We start from the raw sequence: 16,741 nt of genomic DNA, 5'->3' as shown, positions 1-16,741 counted from the left end.
ATCACCTGATGAAGAAACACAAACTAATGTTGATGTTGGCATAACAGGCCATTGTTTCCGCATGTCACGAATTCTCAAATGCACTTGAGAACTCACAACATCCAGAACAGATGGCTTCAGTATGCCGATATCAATAGTTCTGGAGAGGTGCGTATGGGGCCTGAAGAGATGGCATATTGAATTTCGAACACTGGTAGTGAAAATAGAATAAAATAACTTCTCTATTTGTGTGGCAGTCTGCCAAATTTCTCTGTTAAATAATTATGTTTTGTTTTTCATATATGGCAATTACTCTTTGTGTTGTTTAAAATCAAATGACAATATAATTAACTTGTGAAGCACTGTAGCCCGCATCTCGTGGTCGTGCGGTAGCGTTCTCGCTTCCCACGCCCGGGTTCCCGGGTTCGATTCCCGGCGGGGTCAGGGATTTTCTCTGCCTCGTGATGGCTGGGTGTTGTGTGCTGTCCTTAGGTTAGTTAGGTTTAACTAGTTCTAAGTTCTAGGGGACTTATGACCACAGCAGTTGAGTCCCATAGTGCTCAGAGCCATTTTTTGAAGCACTGTAAAATCCCTAAAACAAATTGTTAAGAATTTTTAATGGAATTAGGCAAAATAGATTTTGTTTAGAAGTGCATTCCATGTTATTGTTACTCCTACTACATCAAATGTAACTACCCAGAGCACCAAGATGTTTAAAGTCAAAACAATGTATCTACAAGAGTGCCTATCTTTTTGTTAATGCAGTATTTTATGCTGAAGTTGAAAAATTGTTGAATGAGTATAAACACGCTCTAACAACCATGAAGTATCATGATAAACAGCATTGTGAACTCAGGGGGTCCCGATGATACTGTTTCCAACACACACACACACACACACACACACACACACACACACACACACAGAGAGAGAGATTTGCTGACACCTGTGCTCATTGTATGTGCATCACAAACAGCTCATGTCAGCAGTGCACATAGACAGTTGGGGATCTTGTTGTGGCAGCCAGCTTTGTGAAGAATGACTGCATCCTAGCAGCCATTGGCGTGTAGCCCAGAGGCACACCCACTGTGTTGGCAGAAAACAGCTTCCGTTCCTGGGAAAAGTAGTCCTGCTTGCTGATGGAGTGAGCCTGGGATAGCATGCTGCACCATGGCACTATGTTTCGAGGGCTGACATGATGCTGGAAGCTGGTAACATGATGGAGACCTGAACACGTGACTACTACTGGCAAATCCATGTGATCGTCTCATCTGTTGTAGCCCCCACATCCTGGTTGAACTGCTGGGCTATGCCCAAAACTGCTACCAAAAATAAGCCACTTATACAAGATAGCTGCACATCTGTTATGCCAATGTGCCACTTAAGTCATGTTCTTGGCAAAGCCACTATAATACATTGGTGCAAAAATCCCCTTATCCATAATGTGCATTACTGTAACTGAACATGGCCCAAACCAAAAGCTCTGTTACGGTATCAGAATGCCAACACTCTGCACTCACCAGTGGCCAGTGGCTACTGCAGTACTTCACCATGTATCCCACATATTTGCCAACAAAATTATAGTGGCACTACAAAATCCACGTTAATTAATATTTAACATAAATTTAACATTACAATTACAAGGATTGGATCAAACAACAGCCAACCATACTGCTAATAACCACACAAGCTGGAAGGAACAATAATAAAAATAAAATAGCTAGAATAGCTGAGAACACAATAGCCAAAAATAAACCAAATAGAGCAGAAAAACAAAATCTCCAAAACTTACTTATACAAATGCAGCTGATAAACAAGAGGTAATGTACAAATGGAATGCTGGTAAAAGGACAAAGTAAATCAGTCCAGTAATTGAAAACAAGGCCAACAATATAAATGTCAGAAAGGAAAATCCCTTAGCACAACTAATAACAGAATAAAGTGCACCCAGAGAATACAATTCAGTTAGAATCTTCTCCTATTAAAACCTACACCTTGCAGCAGCCTGCCAATATAACAGTAGAACAACTAGCACAGCTTAAGTTGAAACACAGTCAATCGCAAGAGTCTACACGCTGATGTTTCTGTCAAGCAAAACTGGCACAACACTCTTCTTATGCACCAACATCCAAGAGTCTACATGGTGATTAACATCTGCTTGTGTCTCGTCAGCATGACCCGCCCAGGGGCCGAGATGCCGGTACAGTCAGCTCGCCAGTAATAGGAACTGATGCTTCGTGTTGACACCAAGTCACTGCTTGCTTGCACTGCAACTCCACCAGGCTGACCCCACTGTTGACCATGTGAATTTGCTGCTCCGTCAGTACAGTTCACATCTGACTCAGTTGCTTATTTGTTGTGATTCCTTACTGGCTCTCTGGAGATAGTCCACATCTCCTTTAGCTTGCAGCTCTTATATCAAGGAGTTAGTTCATGAACTCACACGAATAGTAAGCAGTTCTGAAAACACACTTGACCTCTTAGCAACAAATAATCCTGAGTTAATAACGAGCATCAAAACCAATACAGGGATTAGTGAACACAGGGTTGTCGTAGTGAGATTGAATATTGCAATCCCCAAGTCCTCCAAAAATAAACGAAAAATATGCCTATTCAAAAGAGCAGCTAAAAATTCACTTGATGCCTTCCTGAGAGACAATCTCCACTCATTCCAAATTAATACTGTAAGTGTAGACCAGATGTGGCTTGAATTCAAAGAAATAATATCGGCAGCAATTGAGAGACTTATACCAAATAAATTAACAAACAACGGAGCTGATCCTCCTTGGTACACAAAACAGGTTAGAACACTGTTGCAGAAACAACAAAACAAACATGCCAAATTTAAACAGACACAAAATCCCCAAGATTGGCGATCTTTTACAGAAGCTCGAAATTTAGTGCGGACTTCAATGTGAGATGCTCATAACAATTTCCACAACAAATCTTTGTCTCGAAACCTGGCAGAAAATCCAAATAGATTCTGGTCGTACGTGAAGTATGTTAGCGGCAAGAAGTAATCAGTGCCTTCTCTGCGTGATAACAATGGAGATACTATCAAAGACAATGCTGCCGAAGCAGAGTTACTAAACACAGCCTTTCAAAATGCCTTCACAATAGAAGACAAAGTAAATATTCCAGAATTCAAATCGAGAACAGCTGTCAACATGAGTAACATAGAAGTAAATATCCTCGGAGTAGTGAAGCAACTTAAATCACTTAATAAAAGCAAGTTTTCTGCTCTAGACTGCATACCAATTAGGTTCCTTTCGGAGTATGCTGATGCATTAGCTCCATACTTAACAATTGATCATTCGCTCAACGAAAGATCCGTACCCAAAGACTGGAAAGTTGCACAGGTCACACCAATATTCAAGAAATGTATTAGGAGTAATCCACTTAATTACAGGCCCATATCGTTAACATCAATATGCAGTGGGATTTTGGAACATATATTGTGTTCGAACATTATGAATTACCTCAAAGAAAACTGTTTATTGACACATAGTCAACATAGGTTTAGAACCACCGTTCTTGTGAAACACAACTAGCTCTTTATTCAAATGAAGTGTTGAGGGCTAGTGACAAGGGATTTCAGATCAATTACATATTTCTAGATTTCCGGAAGGCTTTTGACACTGTACCACATAAGCGTCTTGAAGTTAAATTGCGTGCTTATGGAATATCGTCTCAGTTATGTAACTGGATTTGTGATTTCCTGTCAGAGAGGTCACAGTTTGTAGTAATTGACGGAAAGTCATCAAGTAAAACAGAAGTGATTTCTGGCATTTCCCAAAGTAGTGTTACAGGCCCTTTGCTGTTCCTTATATATATAAACGATTTGGAAGACAATCTGAACAGCTGTCTTAGGTTGTTTGCAGATGACACTGTCATTTATCGACTAATAAAATCATCATAAGATCAAAACAAATTGCAAAACAATTAAGAAAAGATATCTAAATGGTGCAACAATTGGCAGTTGGCCTTAAATAATGAAAAGTGTGAGTCATCCACATGAGTGCTAAAAGGAATTCATTAAACTTTGGTTACACGATAAATCAGTCAAATATAAAGGCTGTAAATTCACGTAAATACCTCGGAATTAAAATTACGAACAACTTAGACGGAACACATAGAAAATGTTGTGGGTAAGGCTAACCAAAGACTGTGTTTTATTGGCAGAACACTTAGAAAATGTAGCAGATCTACTAAGAAGACTGCCTACACTACATTTGTCTGTCCTCTTTTAGAATACAGCTGCACGGTGTGGGATCCTTACCAGATAGGACTGACGGAGTACACTGAAAAAGTTCAAAGAAGAGCAGCACGTTTTGTATTATCCCAAAATGATACAGGATTTGGGCTGGACATCATTAAAAGAAAGGTGTTTTTCGTTGGGACAGAATAAATGCATTTTTCATTGGGACAGAATCATCTCATGAAATTCCAATCATCAAATTTCTCCTCCGAATGCAAAAATATTTTATTAACACTGACCTACATAGGGAGAAATGATCACCATGATAAAATAAGGGAAATCAGAGCTCGTATGGAAAGATATAGGTGTTCATTCTTTCCGCGCACTATACGAGATTAGAATAGTAGAGAATTGTGAAGGTGGTTTGATGAACCCTCTGCCTGGCACTTAAATGTGATTTGCAGAGTATCCATGTAGATGTAGATGTAGATGTATGACGACAACAGTCATTTCATCCTTCGTACACATGGGGCTGTTATCACCAGCTGTCACCGGCTGCTTGCCAGTCATCTTCCTGAACCAGCCAGACCTGGGCAGAAACAAGCTGGGTAATGCAATTTTTGACCTGACAATGCTGATCACCAATGCTGATACACTATGGCCGCACATCCACTACTTAACAATGCCTGCTCATAACTAACTGGTTGAACACCTGTTGTTAACAGTTGTTAGTTAAAACTGCCACTACAGACACTGAACTTCTTGGAACTTGTTGTCTGGATCGTGTTCTCAAGTACTGGCAAATTTGTGGCCAGATGTCCTTCCTGTCACTTTAGTATCAGTTATCTTAGGGGGAGAAGTCATGCACGCCACATGTTTGTGAATTGTGTAAATTTTGTTCTGTGTGGGTTCATATGTTAACTGTTTGTTTAGCATATTTTCTGTGGCCGGAAAGAGAATGATAAACTGCCTAAAAACTGTTGGTCCGGATCACTTTCTTGTCTCACAAGCAAGCACACTGAGCACTATAATATATTTTGTGTTTTAGCCGAGGGAGCCACACATTTAAGTACCACAGATAACAATGGAACTGTAGATTTTGCGAAAAGGACAGGAGATTTGCTGAACACACAGCAAAGATTTGTTCCTTCAGGCTGAATTAGAACATGCAAAATTTGAACTGGATAGGTTGAAGGAGGAAAAAGATTGTGGGAACTGGGTAAAGAGCACAAGCCATGGCCAAAAGGGAAACAGATTTTTAACTTCTTCATTTACTCATCAGCTTACGGTATCAAATAAATCTGATTTGTTGCCTGAAGTAGGATAAAACTGTTAAGTCACAGTAGAGTGCAGCAGACTTCTAGCAAAGACACTAAGTGTAGATCACTACCAACAGAGAGTAGCTAGAAAATAGTATTACTGCTAGGTAGTAGCAATGGCAGAGGTTAGACTGATGGTACAGAACGAATCAGAACAGGGCAGCAGATCACAAGTAATGAGAAGATAAGGTGACAGGAGACATAGGGAACTTGGCAAAGATTTTTACAATAAGGATCAGGTTATCATAGTAGGTGGAACAGGGAACAGCCAGATTAAAGACAGAAATTATAGCATTAGAGGTGACACGGAAGAAATAGGAGTAGCAACTACACAAACACAAATGGGAGTTTTGTGGAGGTCTTCGGGCACCATGATTAGCCTTGGGTTACCACTTCCGTGGGTCTTGTGAACACCAAGTTAAGAAGACTGCTGCTAATTCAAATGATATCTCATATGAGGGCATGCCTGTTGCTACAATTGCGAAATGGAGATAAAAGATTACATTTTAGCATCTTGCACACATAGGGCTTACATTAAAAAAGGAGGAGGTGTTACAGATATTAAGACAGAACACAGGTTCAAAAACACTGAGGCATTAGATTTTCTGGTGACCAACACACTTAAATGTGCACTTATGAATTAATACTGAAAGTGGTTTGCTTTTAATTTTAACCATGTATAGGTACCCACTGGGAAATTTTGAACTGTTTATGAATAATTTGGATTCTTTACTATGCTATCTGTCAGACAGCAGCAAGCAGTTAATAGGCTGTGATGATTTCAAAGTACATTTTCTGAGGGATTATAACAGGAAAAATAATCTGGAAACCTTATTTGGATCCTACAATTTGAGCTCAGTAATTAACTTTCCAACACAGGTGGATGAAGACATTAGGACCCTAATTGATAATGGAATCAGGTAATTAACTGCTTCAGTTGTAAATATTTTATTCATTCAGTCATGATCAGTTTTGGGCATCTTTAAGTGAGCAAGATTGCATCTTAAAGTGAACAAGACTGCATTAGGGAAATGGAGAAAGTACAATAGGAGTCTGCATACCACACAACATGTGTTTGTTATAATAATAGTGGGGGTTCATTGCGAAACTGTAAATATGATTTTGACAGGAAATTGATATGGCTGAGCTAGTAAGAATGAAACACGGGCTGGTTTAACGGGGTGCTACAATGTAGGCACACACAAAACTAGCAACTTCGCACTGCAAGGGAAGGTAAAGCCATCTAGTGGTGAACAGCATCAGAGCTGACTACCCCAATCATTAACAAATGGTTAATACATAATATGTGACTGAATCAAATATGGTTAGACATAAATTGTTGACATATAAGTAATATATAATAATTGTGTACTTGGGCTTAAACTTCTGTCAAAAATGATATAAAGGTAAAAATTATCCATGCCAGAACTGTAGAACACAAAGAGAGAGAGAGAGAGAGAGAGAGAGAGTTAAAAATGACTACATGTTAAGTCCAATCAACAGAAGGAAAGACAGCTAAAACCTGGACTTGGAGAAAGATCCATAAAATACGTCAGAGAGAAATGGAGGTCCTGAACTAAATATTAATTGTCCTTGGCATATTGGTATGATGGATAAAAAGTAAAATATGGTCGTTCACTAAAATGGCCGATAACTAAGACGGAAAACATAAATGAGAACATGAGTGGTTACAAAAAGGGCATTAAATCAGGAAATGGTGGACTGTCAAAGTTTGAGACAATGAGCACAAAGTGGTGGGGGATTACCACTTAACAAATGGCAATAGCTAAAAAGACAGTGCCCAATACACAACCTAGCTAAATGATCTCCTCATGGTGAGAGGACGGAGAGGAGGCTTTCCAAGCCATTAGAAGAGGCTCAATTCCCCGGAGCTTGTTCCCACTAAGGGAGGACCAGTGGTGATGCGAAAGTCAGACCACCTGTTGACAGACAAGAACACAAAGGTCATTGGAGGGAATGAAAGAACGAGCAGACCAGGGTACGAGGACTGCAGCCTTGGCAGCCACATCAGTGGCCTCATTTCCCGTCAGATCGACATGACCAGGAACCCAAATAAACATCAGAGTGGCTCCATCAAGACTGAGTCAGTGACAGCTTTCCTGGGCCCGTTGCACTAAGGGATGGACAGTGTACAGCACACAGAGGCTCTGAAGGGCATTGAGGGACTCAGAGCAGATGATGCAATTGAAAAGTCTGTGTCTCAGGATGCACTGCATGGCAGGATACAGTGCGAAAAGCTCTGCTGTAAATACTGAGCAGTGTTCCAGAGGTCAATGCCAAAAATCATTGGTGCCAATGACGAAGGCACACCCGACACTACGGTCACTCCAAGAGCCATCAGTGTACACAAAGGTACTATCACAAAGTTCCATGTAAAGGTTATGAAACTTACGGCAATAGAGCAAGGCTGGAGTAGTGTCCTTAGGAAGCGAATGAAAGCCAAGGTGAACACAGGCCGCCATATGAAGCCAAGGTGGTGAAGGGTTTACACCCATCAGGGAAGTGGCAGGTAGCTTGAAGTTAAGCTGCTGGAGCAAGAGTTGAAAGTGAACTTCAGGAGGTAACTGAGAAGAGGGACTTGCCCCATACTGGCGATCAAAGGAGTCATCGAAGGAGGTGGCATAGGTTGGGGGACCAGGCATGGCAGACATGTGGCATGCATACCTGCTAAGAAGATAGTCACAGCGGTATGACAGTGGTAGTTTGGCAGCTTCTGCATGCGGACTCTCAACTGGGCTAGTGTAAAAGGCGCCAGTGGCTAAACAGATGCCACAATGGTGGATAGTATTGAGACGGCACAAGAGGGACGGATGTGCAGATGCATAAACAAAACAACCATAGTCTAGTTTCGAACAGACAAGGGACTGGTACAAATGGAGGAGGGTGATCTGATCCGCTTCCCAGGAAGTATGACTGAGGACATATAAGACATTGAGGGAGAGCGTACAGTGGGCGGCCATGTAAGATACGTGGGGGGACCAAGAAAGAGCCCCAGCAATCTTGTAGTTTCAACAAATGGAAGAGCAACAGGCCCAAGACAGTGGAAGAAACCAATTGTGCCACCCGAAATTCATACAAATGGTTTTGTCAGAGGAAAGACGAAAGCCATAGTCAATGCCCTATGAATAAAGATGATCGAGACATGGCTCAAGACGCTGCTCAAGAAGACAAGTCCATGGAGAACTGCAATAGATCACAAAATGGTCAATGAAAAGGGAGGTGGAGGTCCAGCAGGAGACAGGCCATCATAGGGATAATGGCAATAGCAAAGAGGACAATCCTCAGGACATAACCCTGAAGCACACCGTTTTTGTGGATACAGGTGCCCGACAAGGCAAAACCCACATGTGCCTTGAAAACTTCATCTTTTAAAAATTCCTGAAGGAAATGGCACATGCTGCCATGGAAGCCCCACATGCAGAGTATGGAGGATACGTCCTCCAGCAGGTGTTGTAGGCTTTCTCCAAATCAAAAAAACATAGCCACAGTCTGGTATTTCCACAGGAAACCATTAATGACATGGGTTGAAGTGACGAGATGGTCAATTGCAGAATGGCATGCTTGAAATCCACACTTCGCAGGCAGAAAAATGGTTGGTGGTACGCACTGGTGATGTGGAGATCGGCTGGGCGATGGTATCAAGTGACGACACCATCAATGATGATCTCTGAGTTGGCGAAGGAGAAGACAGTTTGCATTTGTTTGATTTCTTGGAATCTTTCCAGTATATCGTGAGACTTGAGCCACCATGCCAGCCGGGCATGAATCATGCATTCCATTACCTTACAAACACAGCTGGTGAGAGAAACGGGGCGATAACTAAAAGGAAGGTGTTTGTCCTTATCAGGGTTAGCTATGGATACGATAATGGCTTCATGCCAGTGTCTGGAAAACGTGCCTTCTGCCCAGCTGCAATTGTACTTATGAAGGAGAAGTTCTTGCCTGCAAGAGAAAGGTTCTACAGTATGAACATCATCTGGCCCTGTGGTGGAAGACCAAGATGAAGTGAGAGCGTGATCTAGCTCCCTTATAGTAAAGGCGGCATTGCACTGTAGAACTCACTATTCTGAGAGAAATCACCCAAGCCTCCTCCACTCATTTTCGATGCAGGAAGGCAGGGTGATAGTGGCTGGAGCTAGAAATCTCCGTAAAAATGTGACCCAAGGTGTTGGAGATAGCAACAGAGTCAACTACGACATCATCTGCTACTGTCGGCCCAGAAATTTTGGAATGGACCTTGGTTGCAGAGAGCCATTGAAGATTGGTCCACATGACGGGAGATGGAGTGGAACTGTTAAAAGAAATAGTAAAGGAAATCCAAATAGCTATATTGCTATCTCGAAGAATGTGACGACACTGTGCATGCAACTGTTTATAACAAATGCAGTTCGCCATCGTAGGATGACGATTAATAATGCAGAGAGCATGTCTCCACACGCGAATTGCGTCGCAGCATGCCTCAGTCCACTAGGGACTGAGACACAGGGCGGTAAAGATTAAGTGTGTGGAATGGAATGTTCTGTGATTGTAAGAATAATATTTGTAAGATATTATACCTGGTCCTCCCAACTGGGGAAATGTTGTTCATCAAAGGTTGTCAGGGAGGAGTAAAGCCTCCAATCAGCCTTTGGGTTTGCACGTAGGTGGGGTAGGAGTCAGCAAATGGACTGAACATGGGAAATGGTCACTCAAGTATGTGTCAGAGAGAATGGACGACTTGAGACGATGGTCAAGCAGGACAAGGTCCAAATGGAAACAGATGAGAGGGAGTCTGAAAGGAACGTGGGTGCTCCCATGTTAAGGCAGATGAGATTAAGTTGATTGAGAAGGTCAGCGAAAAGGGCATCTGCCAGACAGGTTTTGGAAGAACCCCAAAGGGGATGGTGCACATTAAAGTCACCGAGCAGCAGAAAGGGGTGAGAGAGTTGCCCAATAAGCTGGAGGAAATCTTCCCTGGTGACACCAAATGATGGAGGGATGTAAGCAGTACAAGTAGGAAGGAAAATGCAGATTGCAACAGCTTGAAGCCAGGTAGCCAGGGAGATGGGCTGACCATTGATGTCATCCTAGATGAGCAGCATGTCTCAACTACGAGATGGAATGTTATCCTAGGGGGGAAGGTAAAAGTGGACCACGAAGAAATGCGAGAGTTCAAAGTGGTCATGAGGATGCAACTTTGTTTCCTGGAGGCAGAAACAAGCAGACGTTGCAATTCCAAGAGCAGCTGTAAGTCCTCGTTGTTGGTTCGAAAGCAACGAACATTCCATTGGAGATCAGTCACGACAAGGAAAAAGGAGGCTGGAGGAACCTGCTCCATGAGATCTACAGAGGCGTCAGCATTCTTCTCCTGTCAGTCTGTGGAGTCCAGGGCAGAAAAATGGTTGGTGGTACGCACTGGTGACGTGGAGGTCGGCTGGGCGACGGTATCAAGTGGCGAAACCATCAATGATGATCTCTGAGTTGGCGAAGGAGAAGACCATTTACATTTGTTTGATTTCTTGGAATATTTCCAGTTGGAAGACTAAGGTATTTGTTGGCTGGAGGGACGTAAGAAGTATTTCATAAAATTCTGTCATATGAATGTATCACCCACTTCTCCTCCTGAAATTAAGAAAATTATTTATTCTCTAAAAAATAAATGCTCAAATGAATTTGATGATGTTTCCAATAGTCAGTACTAAAGATTTGTTCCCATATCATAAGCCCTGCCTTATGCAAAATATGTAATGCATCACTAACTCAAGGGATTTTTCCAGAGAGACTGAAATATGCTATTGTTAATTAAGCCCCTATATAAGAAAGGTGATAGGAGAGATGTCAATAACCAGTAACAATACCACTCTCAAGCACTTATATTATTTTGTTTCTGACAGCATTCATAATTTTCTGTTCATTTATTTCCATGATACAGGTATGGCACGACCATGCAAAGTCATTCACTCTAGATGTATGAAAATTTTTGACCATTTCTCACTGAACCAACATCGACATTCAGCGCTTCACATTCCTTTTATGACTTTTTTTAGCACTTACTTTACATACATTATCACATTTAACTATACTTGTGTAACAGTGGTTTTCTGTCACAATATTAATTGGCACACACACACACACACACACACACACACACACACACACACACACACACACACACACAGAATACAAGAGATACAACATACAGAAAAGTTGTTGTGGTCCTTCTAATGATTTTATTTCATAAGCTGATTGCGTCTTGTGCAGCTATTAATTTTGAAGGTCTTACAAGGCAAATACCAAGAATCTTTTGCTGTGTAATCTACAACTTCTATTATTTGTAATGATTAGCAATACCAGAACACGGAAAAAAGGTGGTGGAGCAGACAGATGAAATTAGCCATTCTTGTTTCTTTTGAGCTGTGTTTGGGTCATTGAGTATTGGCAGTCTCGCTGCTAAATGCCAGTTCTGCTTCATTGGTAGCGATCTTTCCTCACAGAGGTACTCATATTCCACTTGGGATTTTCATTGGCTAATTCAGTTTGATAATCTTCTTGTTCAAGTATACATGCTTATGTTTCTGCTGACTTGCTCCAATTACTATTTGTAGGTATTGACTAACTTCAGGTACATTTTTATACCTCCAAAATAAAATATCAACAAGGCAGCATACCTGTGTAATGCAAATGTGAGTGCAAGTCCAGCCATAACAGCCTCACCCCCTGATAATGATGCCATACCAATACAAGGCTTTCCATGTTCTACAAAGCACACTTGTACACCACCAAGGTATGGCTCCTCCTCATTTTCAAGTGTCAGCATAACATGACACAAGTCACTCTGCATTAAATCCTAAAATAAAAATTAATTCAAATATTTTCAGGTCTTAAAAATTAAAGTGTTTTAACAAATTAGAGGCATAAATGAAATGCTAAGAACAGGGTTTCCCAAACTGTGTTCCATGGAACATGGTGTTCTGAATGGAAGTGAATAAGTGCTCTGCAAAGAACTGCTAACAACAGAGTGGTTTTTTTCTGACATTTTGACAAAGCAAATTATTTTTTATTTTATTACAATTTGTGTATTATTGGTTATGATTTAAAATTGAAATAATCAAGTTTTTCTCATTATTTAATATTTTAATAACCTTCACAATAAACAAGATGTTCCATCAAACTACCAGGATTCTCGAAGTTTTCTGTCGAAGTGAAAGTTTAGGAACCCCTGCTCTAGATATATCGTATCAATAATAAACCATAAAATGCCCCATAATATTTTTCATTCAATATTTTCTGCTTAGACTAGTGTCTAGCACTATTCTAAATCTTTCAATCAGACTTTTCTCTTTTCGTATCATTTCCTACAAGGCTCTTTATTAACAGGAGACACCACAAGACTTCTGTGGTCCAGCAGAGGAATTGAAATATCAAGTACTGAAGAAAAAGTTTGAACAGAAACATGATGGAAGCCAAATCACGCAGAAGACTTTCTCTTCTGTCATTCAATGGCAATGACCATGAAAGCATGCGGACGTGTCAAATTTTATGCCACACAATGGCATTGCCAAGGTCACAGAATAATTTTACTGTTGCGACCTGCAGGACTTAATTTGTTATACCATACATGACTTCCTCTGTAGCTAATCCTTTACTTAACAAAACTGAGAGGGAATTAATGCCTCATACTGTGTAAAATGAGTCACTAACCTCTTGCAGGAAATTTGCTCAAAAATATTTGGGACTAGGGTTTGGCAAACAAAGTCTAATTACATTCAGCCAGAAATATTATCATAATTACAATAAATACTGATTGTCTTGGGTTAAATGTTCAAATTTTTTTCTCTTGGTCTGGAAGTGTTTCATTTTTGGGCATAATATATAGTTGAATATTGTAGAAACGATAGTTGCAATTCACCATACAGTGGAGATCCTGAGTCACAGATAGGCACAACAAAAAAAGTCAGGAATTGAGCTTTCCACGAGCAAGACCTTTTTCAAAAACTGACAAAATGTACACAAACACACAACACACTCAGTCAAACACAAGTCACACACACAACCATATTCTCTGGCAGCTGAGGCCAGATTGCAAGCAGCAGCGCATGATAGGAGAGACAGCTGGATGGTGGGGGTAAGGTGGAGGCTGGGGTGGGGAGGCAGAGGAATAACAGGATAGCTAGGTGCAGTATGGAGGTTAGATTAAGGGCGGGGCAGCGGAAAAGGAGAGAAGTAAAAAGACTGAAGGTGTGATAATGGAACAGAGGGCTGTGTAGTGCTGGAATGTGAACATGTAGCCCTGCATTTGATGGGACAGTTGATATTTGTGACCAGACTGGAGCATGTGGGTTAGGCAGCACTATATGTGAGACCAGTCATATGATCTACAAGCTAAGCTACAACTGTTCTACATGGGCACGACAAGGAACAATCTGTCTGTCTGCACGAATGGCCACCGACAAATTGTGGCCAAGAAACATCTGGACCATGCTGTTGCTGAGCACGCCGTGCAACACAACGTTCTTCATTTCAATGACTGTTTCACAGCCTGTGCCATAAGGATCCTTCCCAACATCACCAACTTTTCTTAACTGCGCAGGTGGGAACTCTCCCTGTAATATATCCTACATTCCCATAATCCTCCTGGCTTCAATCTTTGTTAGTCATTGTCCTTACCCATCTAGCCCCTTCCCTGTTCCCATTCCAGCATTACACAGCCCTCTATTCCACCAACGCCATTACTGTGTGTGTGTGTGTTTAATGTTGTCAATTTTCAACGATGGCCTTGCTGGCCGAAATCTTGCTTTCCAACAGTCTTTTTGTTGTGCCTGTCTGCAACTCAGAATATCTGTTATATGATGAATAGCAACTATCCTTTTCACAATGTCACTGAGATAAATCTACACCATCTGCCTTCACATCTTGTAATTGTACTGCAGTATCACTGCTCACCTCATAATTGGTACTTGCTTCCCTCAAGATTGTAGTGTGATTGCCAGTGGGTTGTACGTGCGTCTTAGTTGTCAGTGCCATGATTATTGCCCTACAAAAATACTAACTGTTGTGGTGCCAAGAAGTTACATGTTTTATATCAGTATCAACCACCAAAAGTATCAGAAATTATAGCAAAAAGTTATGCATTTGTGTGCTGGGCCATCAATGTAACAATCAGCCACACGAGGACAGTCTCAGAATCAAATGACATGGACTTTCTCATAATTCAGTGAACATTAAATTGAGGGATGCCTATAAACTGTATGTAATTAAAATTCATGAGTGGAGACACTTTCATTTGAGTATCATGTTGCAATATCAATAGGCAGCCGCATTGCAAAAACCATTTATGCATATGCTTCTGAAAGAGATTGGTAGAGAAATTGTTTGAACTATCAAAAACAGAATTAAATATCATAACAGTGACTTTTAAACATTTGAAGGGCTACTGAATGAACAATGTATTTGAACAATACAATAGGCTGCAATGCATCACAACTAGACAACTTTGGCTGCAGTGCTATTCACAACGTATGACTACTATTGTAATGCTACAACAATACGCGAATAGTGCAACCCACATTATTATTTTTTACAGATATCATATACATGGACCTTTAGCAGACATTTATGGTCCTCATTATATGCATGCTCCCCCATTCTGCAGCTAATTAAATCAACAATGACAAGGTTAAGCTGTAGTTGGTGGTTGCAGCATGGAGAAGATAAGTGCCATGGAGGAAAACATTTGTATGTGGTCTAGGCACACAAGTGTTAAATATTATGGTCCAAGTGCCTCTAAATATTATGGTCCAAGTGCCTCTATGGTGTTTTATTAGTTGTGTGAGAGGCTCTGAACTGTGGATGCAGGGTTACCTGTCCAATGTTTTCTTAATCCTCACGCCATTCACATGGCTACCTTGAATCAATATGTAACCTGAGGTGAAGGAATTTACTAATAAAAAAACTGTGAACAAAAAGCTGATTGTCATGTGATGTTACGAGTGGCATGCCAAAGAATCTTAGAGTGCAGTGATATCACAGGAAAACCTAACTAACCTGTCCCCAACAGGACTGGGAGCATGGTTGGAATACAAAAAAGGCCAGATTATCAGAGGAACACTTTTATTGATCCAATACATCACAGTACAGTAGAGCACAGCTCTAATGTTCAACTGGAAATACTGTCTGAAATATCGTTCCATATTAAAACAGTAACAAAATGAAAGCATACACATACTAAAAAATCTCACACAAAGGTATAATGTATGGTAGTGCGAGTACTGTAACAAATGTGTGTGTGAGTGTGAGTGAGTGAAAGTTTAACACCTGTCCGTACCTTATCAGAGTACTGCATTAATACACAACTGATTTGGACTTAACTATTTACAACATAAGAAACCACAAGGTAGATGCCAACTTTGATTTTGCCACCATGTTTCGCCATTTCCTAATCCACAAAATGTGTATTGGGGTAGGATTTTGGATTGTTTGGTGAAGAGACCAAACAGTGAGGTCATCGGTCTCATTGGGTTAGGGAAAGACGGGGAAGGAAGTCGGCCATGCCCTTTCAAAGGAACCATCCCAGCATTTGCCTGGAGTGATTTAGGGAAATCACGGAAAACCTAAATCAGGATGGTCAGACGCGGGATTGAACTGTCGTCCTCCGGTATTGGGGTAGGCCTGGAGCTTTGTTTGATGTGTTGAAGGACTACATCAAATGCATTTTTAGCATCTATGTATGATACTCAAGCCACAGGTTCATTGTCTTCATTGTCATCACCATCTTTCTCCTTGTCACTGGTTGTTCAAGTTACAGCATCAATGAATTGGTCATCAGTTGATTCTGCTTCTGTTATGCAGTCAACATCAGTTGTACTCATCTGCTCACATCACTGGGATCAACATCTGCTTGTAAAGATAGCATTATATGATGTTTAACTGGTGCCATAATTTAGTTGTACACACTTTAATATGTAAGAAGAACACTGTTACTAATTTATAAAAACATCGAGTTAGAAATATTTCGATTGAATTAGAAATTTCATATTTAAAGTGATCAAACTATCACAGCTGGCATCGGTCAACTCTCAACTGATCCATATCGCAGACGATGAGCCATCAACAAGTCCAGCCCTGACTGCAGCAATGACCCATGTAGGTAAACAAAACACCGGAAATGGTAATCTTTGGACTACGCAGGGAGTTGGATCACCCGATGTCAGATTGGCAAGGTTCTACAGTACTTTGCCGTTATCTG

At 40.9% G+C, this 16,741-nt stretch overlaps 1 protein-coding gene across 1 annotated transcript in view; it reads right to left on the bottom strand.

The window, feature by feature from the left end:
- Positions 1-16,741, bottom strand: part of LOC124612315 (structural maintenance of chromosomes protein 1B-like) — a 59,896-nt gene that overhangs the window by 25,907 nt on the left and 17,248 nt on the right. Inside the window, exon 2 of the mRNA XM_047140439.1 lies at positions 12,165-12,343. Within this exon, the coding sequence (XP_046996395.1) occupies positions 12,165-12,343 (179 nt within the window). The remainder of the gene's footprint in view (positions 1-12,164; positions 12,344-16,741) is intronic.

The sequence above is a fragment of the Schistocerca americana genome, chromosome 4, assembly GCF_021461395.2.
Source record: "Schistocerca americana isolate TAMUIC-IGC-003095 chromosome 4, iqSchAmer2.1, whole genome shotgun sequence".
NCBI classification, from domain to species: domain Eukaryota; kingdom Metazoa; phylum Arthropoda; class Insecta; order Orthoptera; family Acrididae; genus Schistocerca; species Schistocerca americana.
This window is presented reverse-complemented; position numbering and strand designations above follow the sequence as displayed.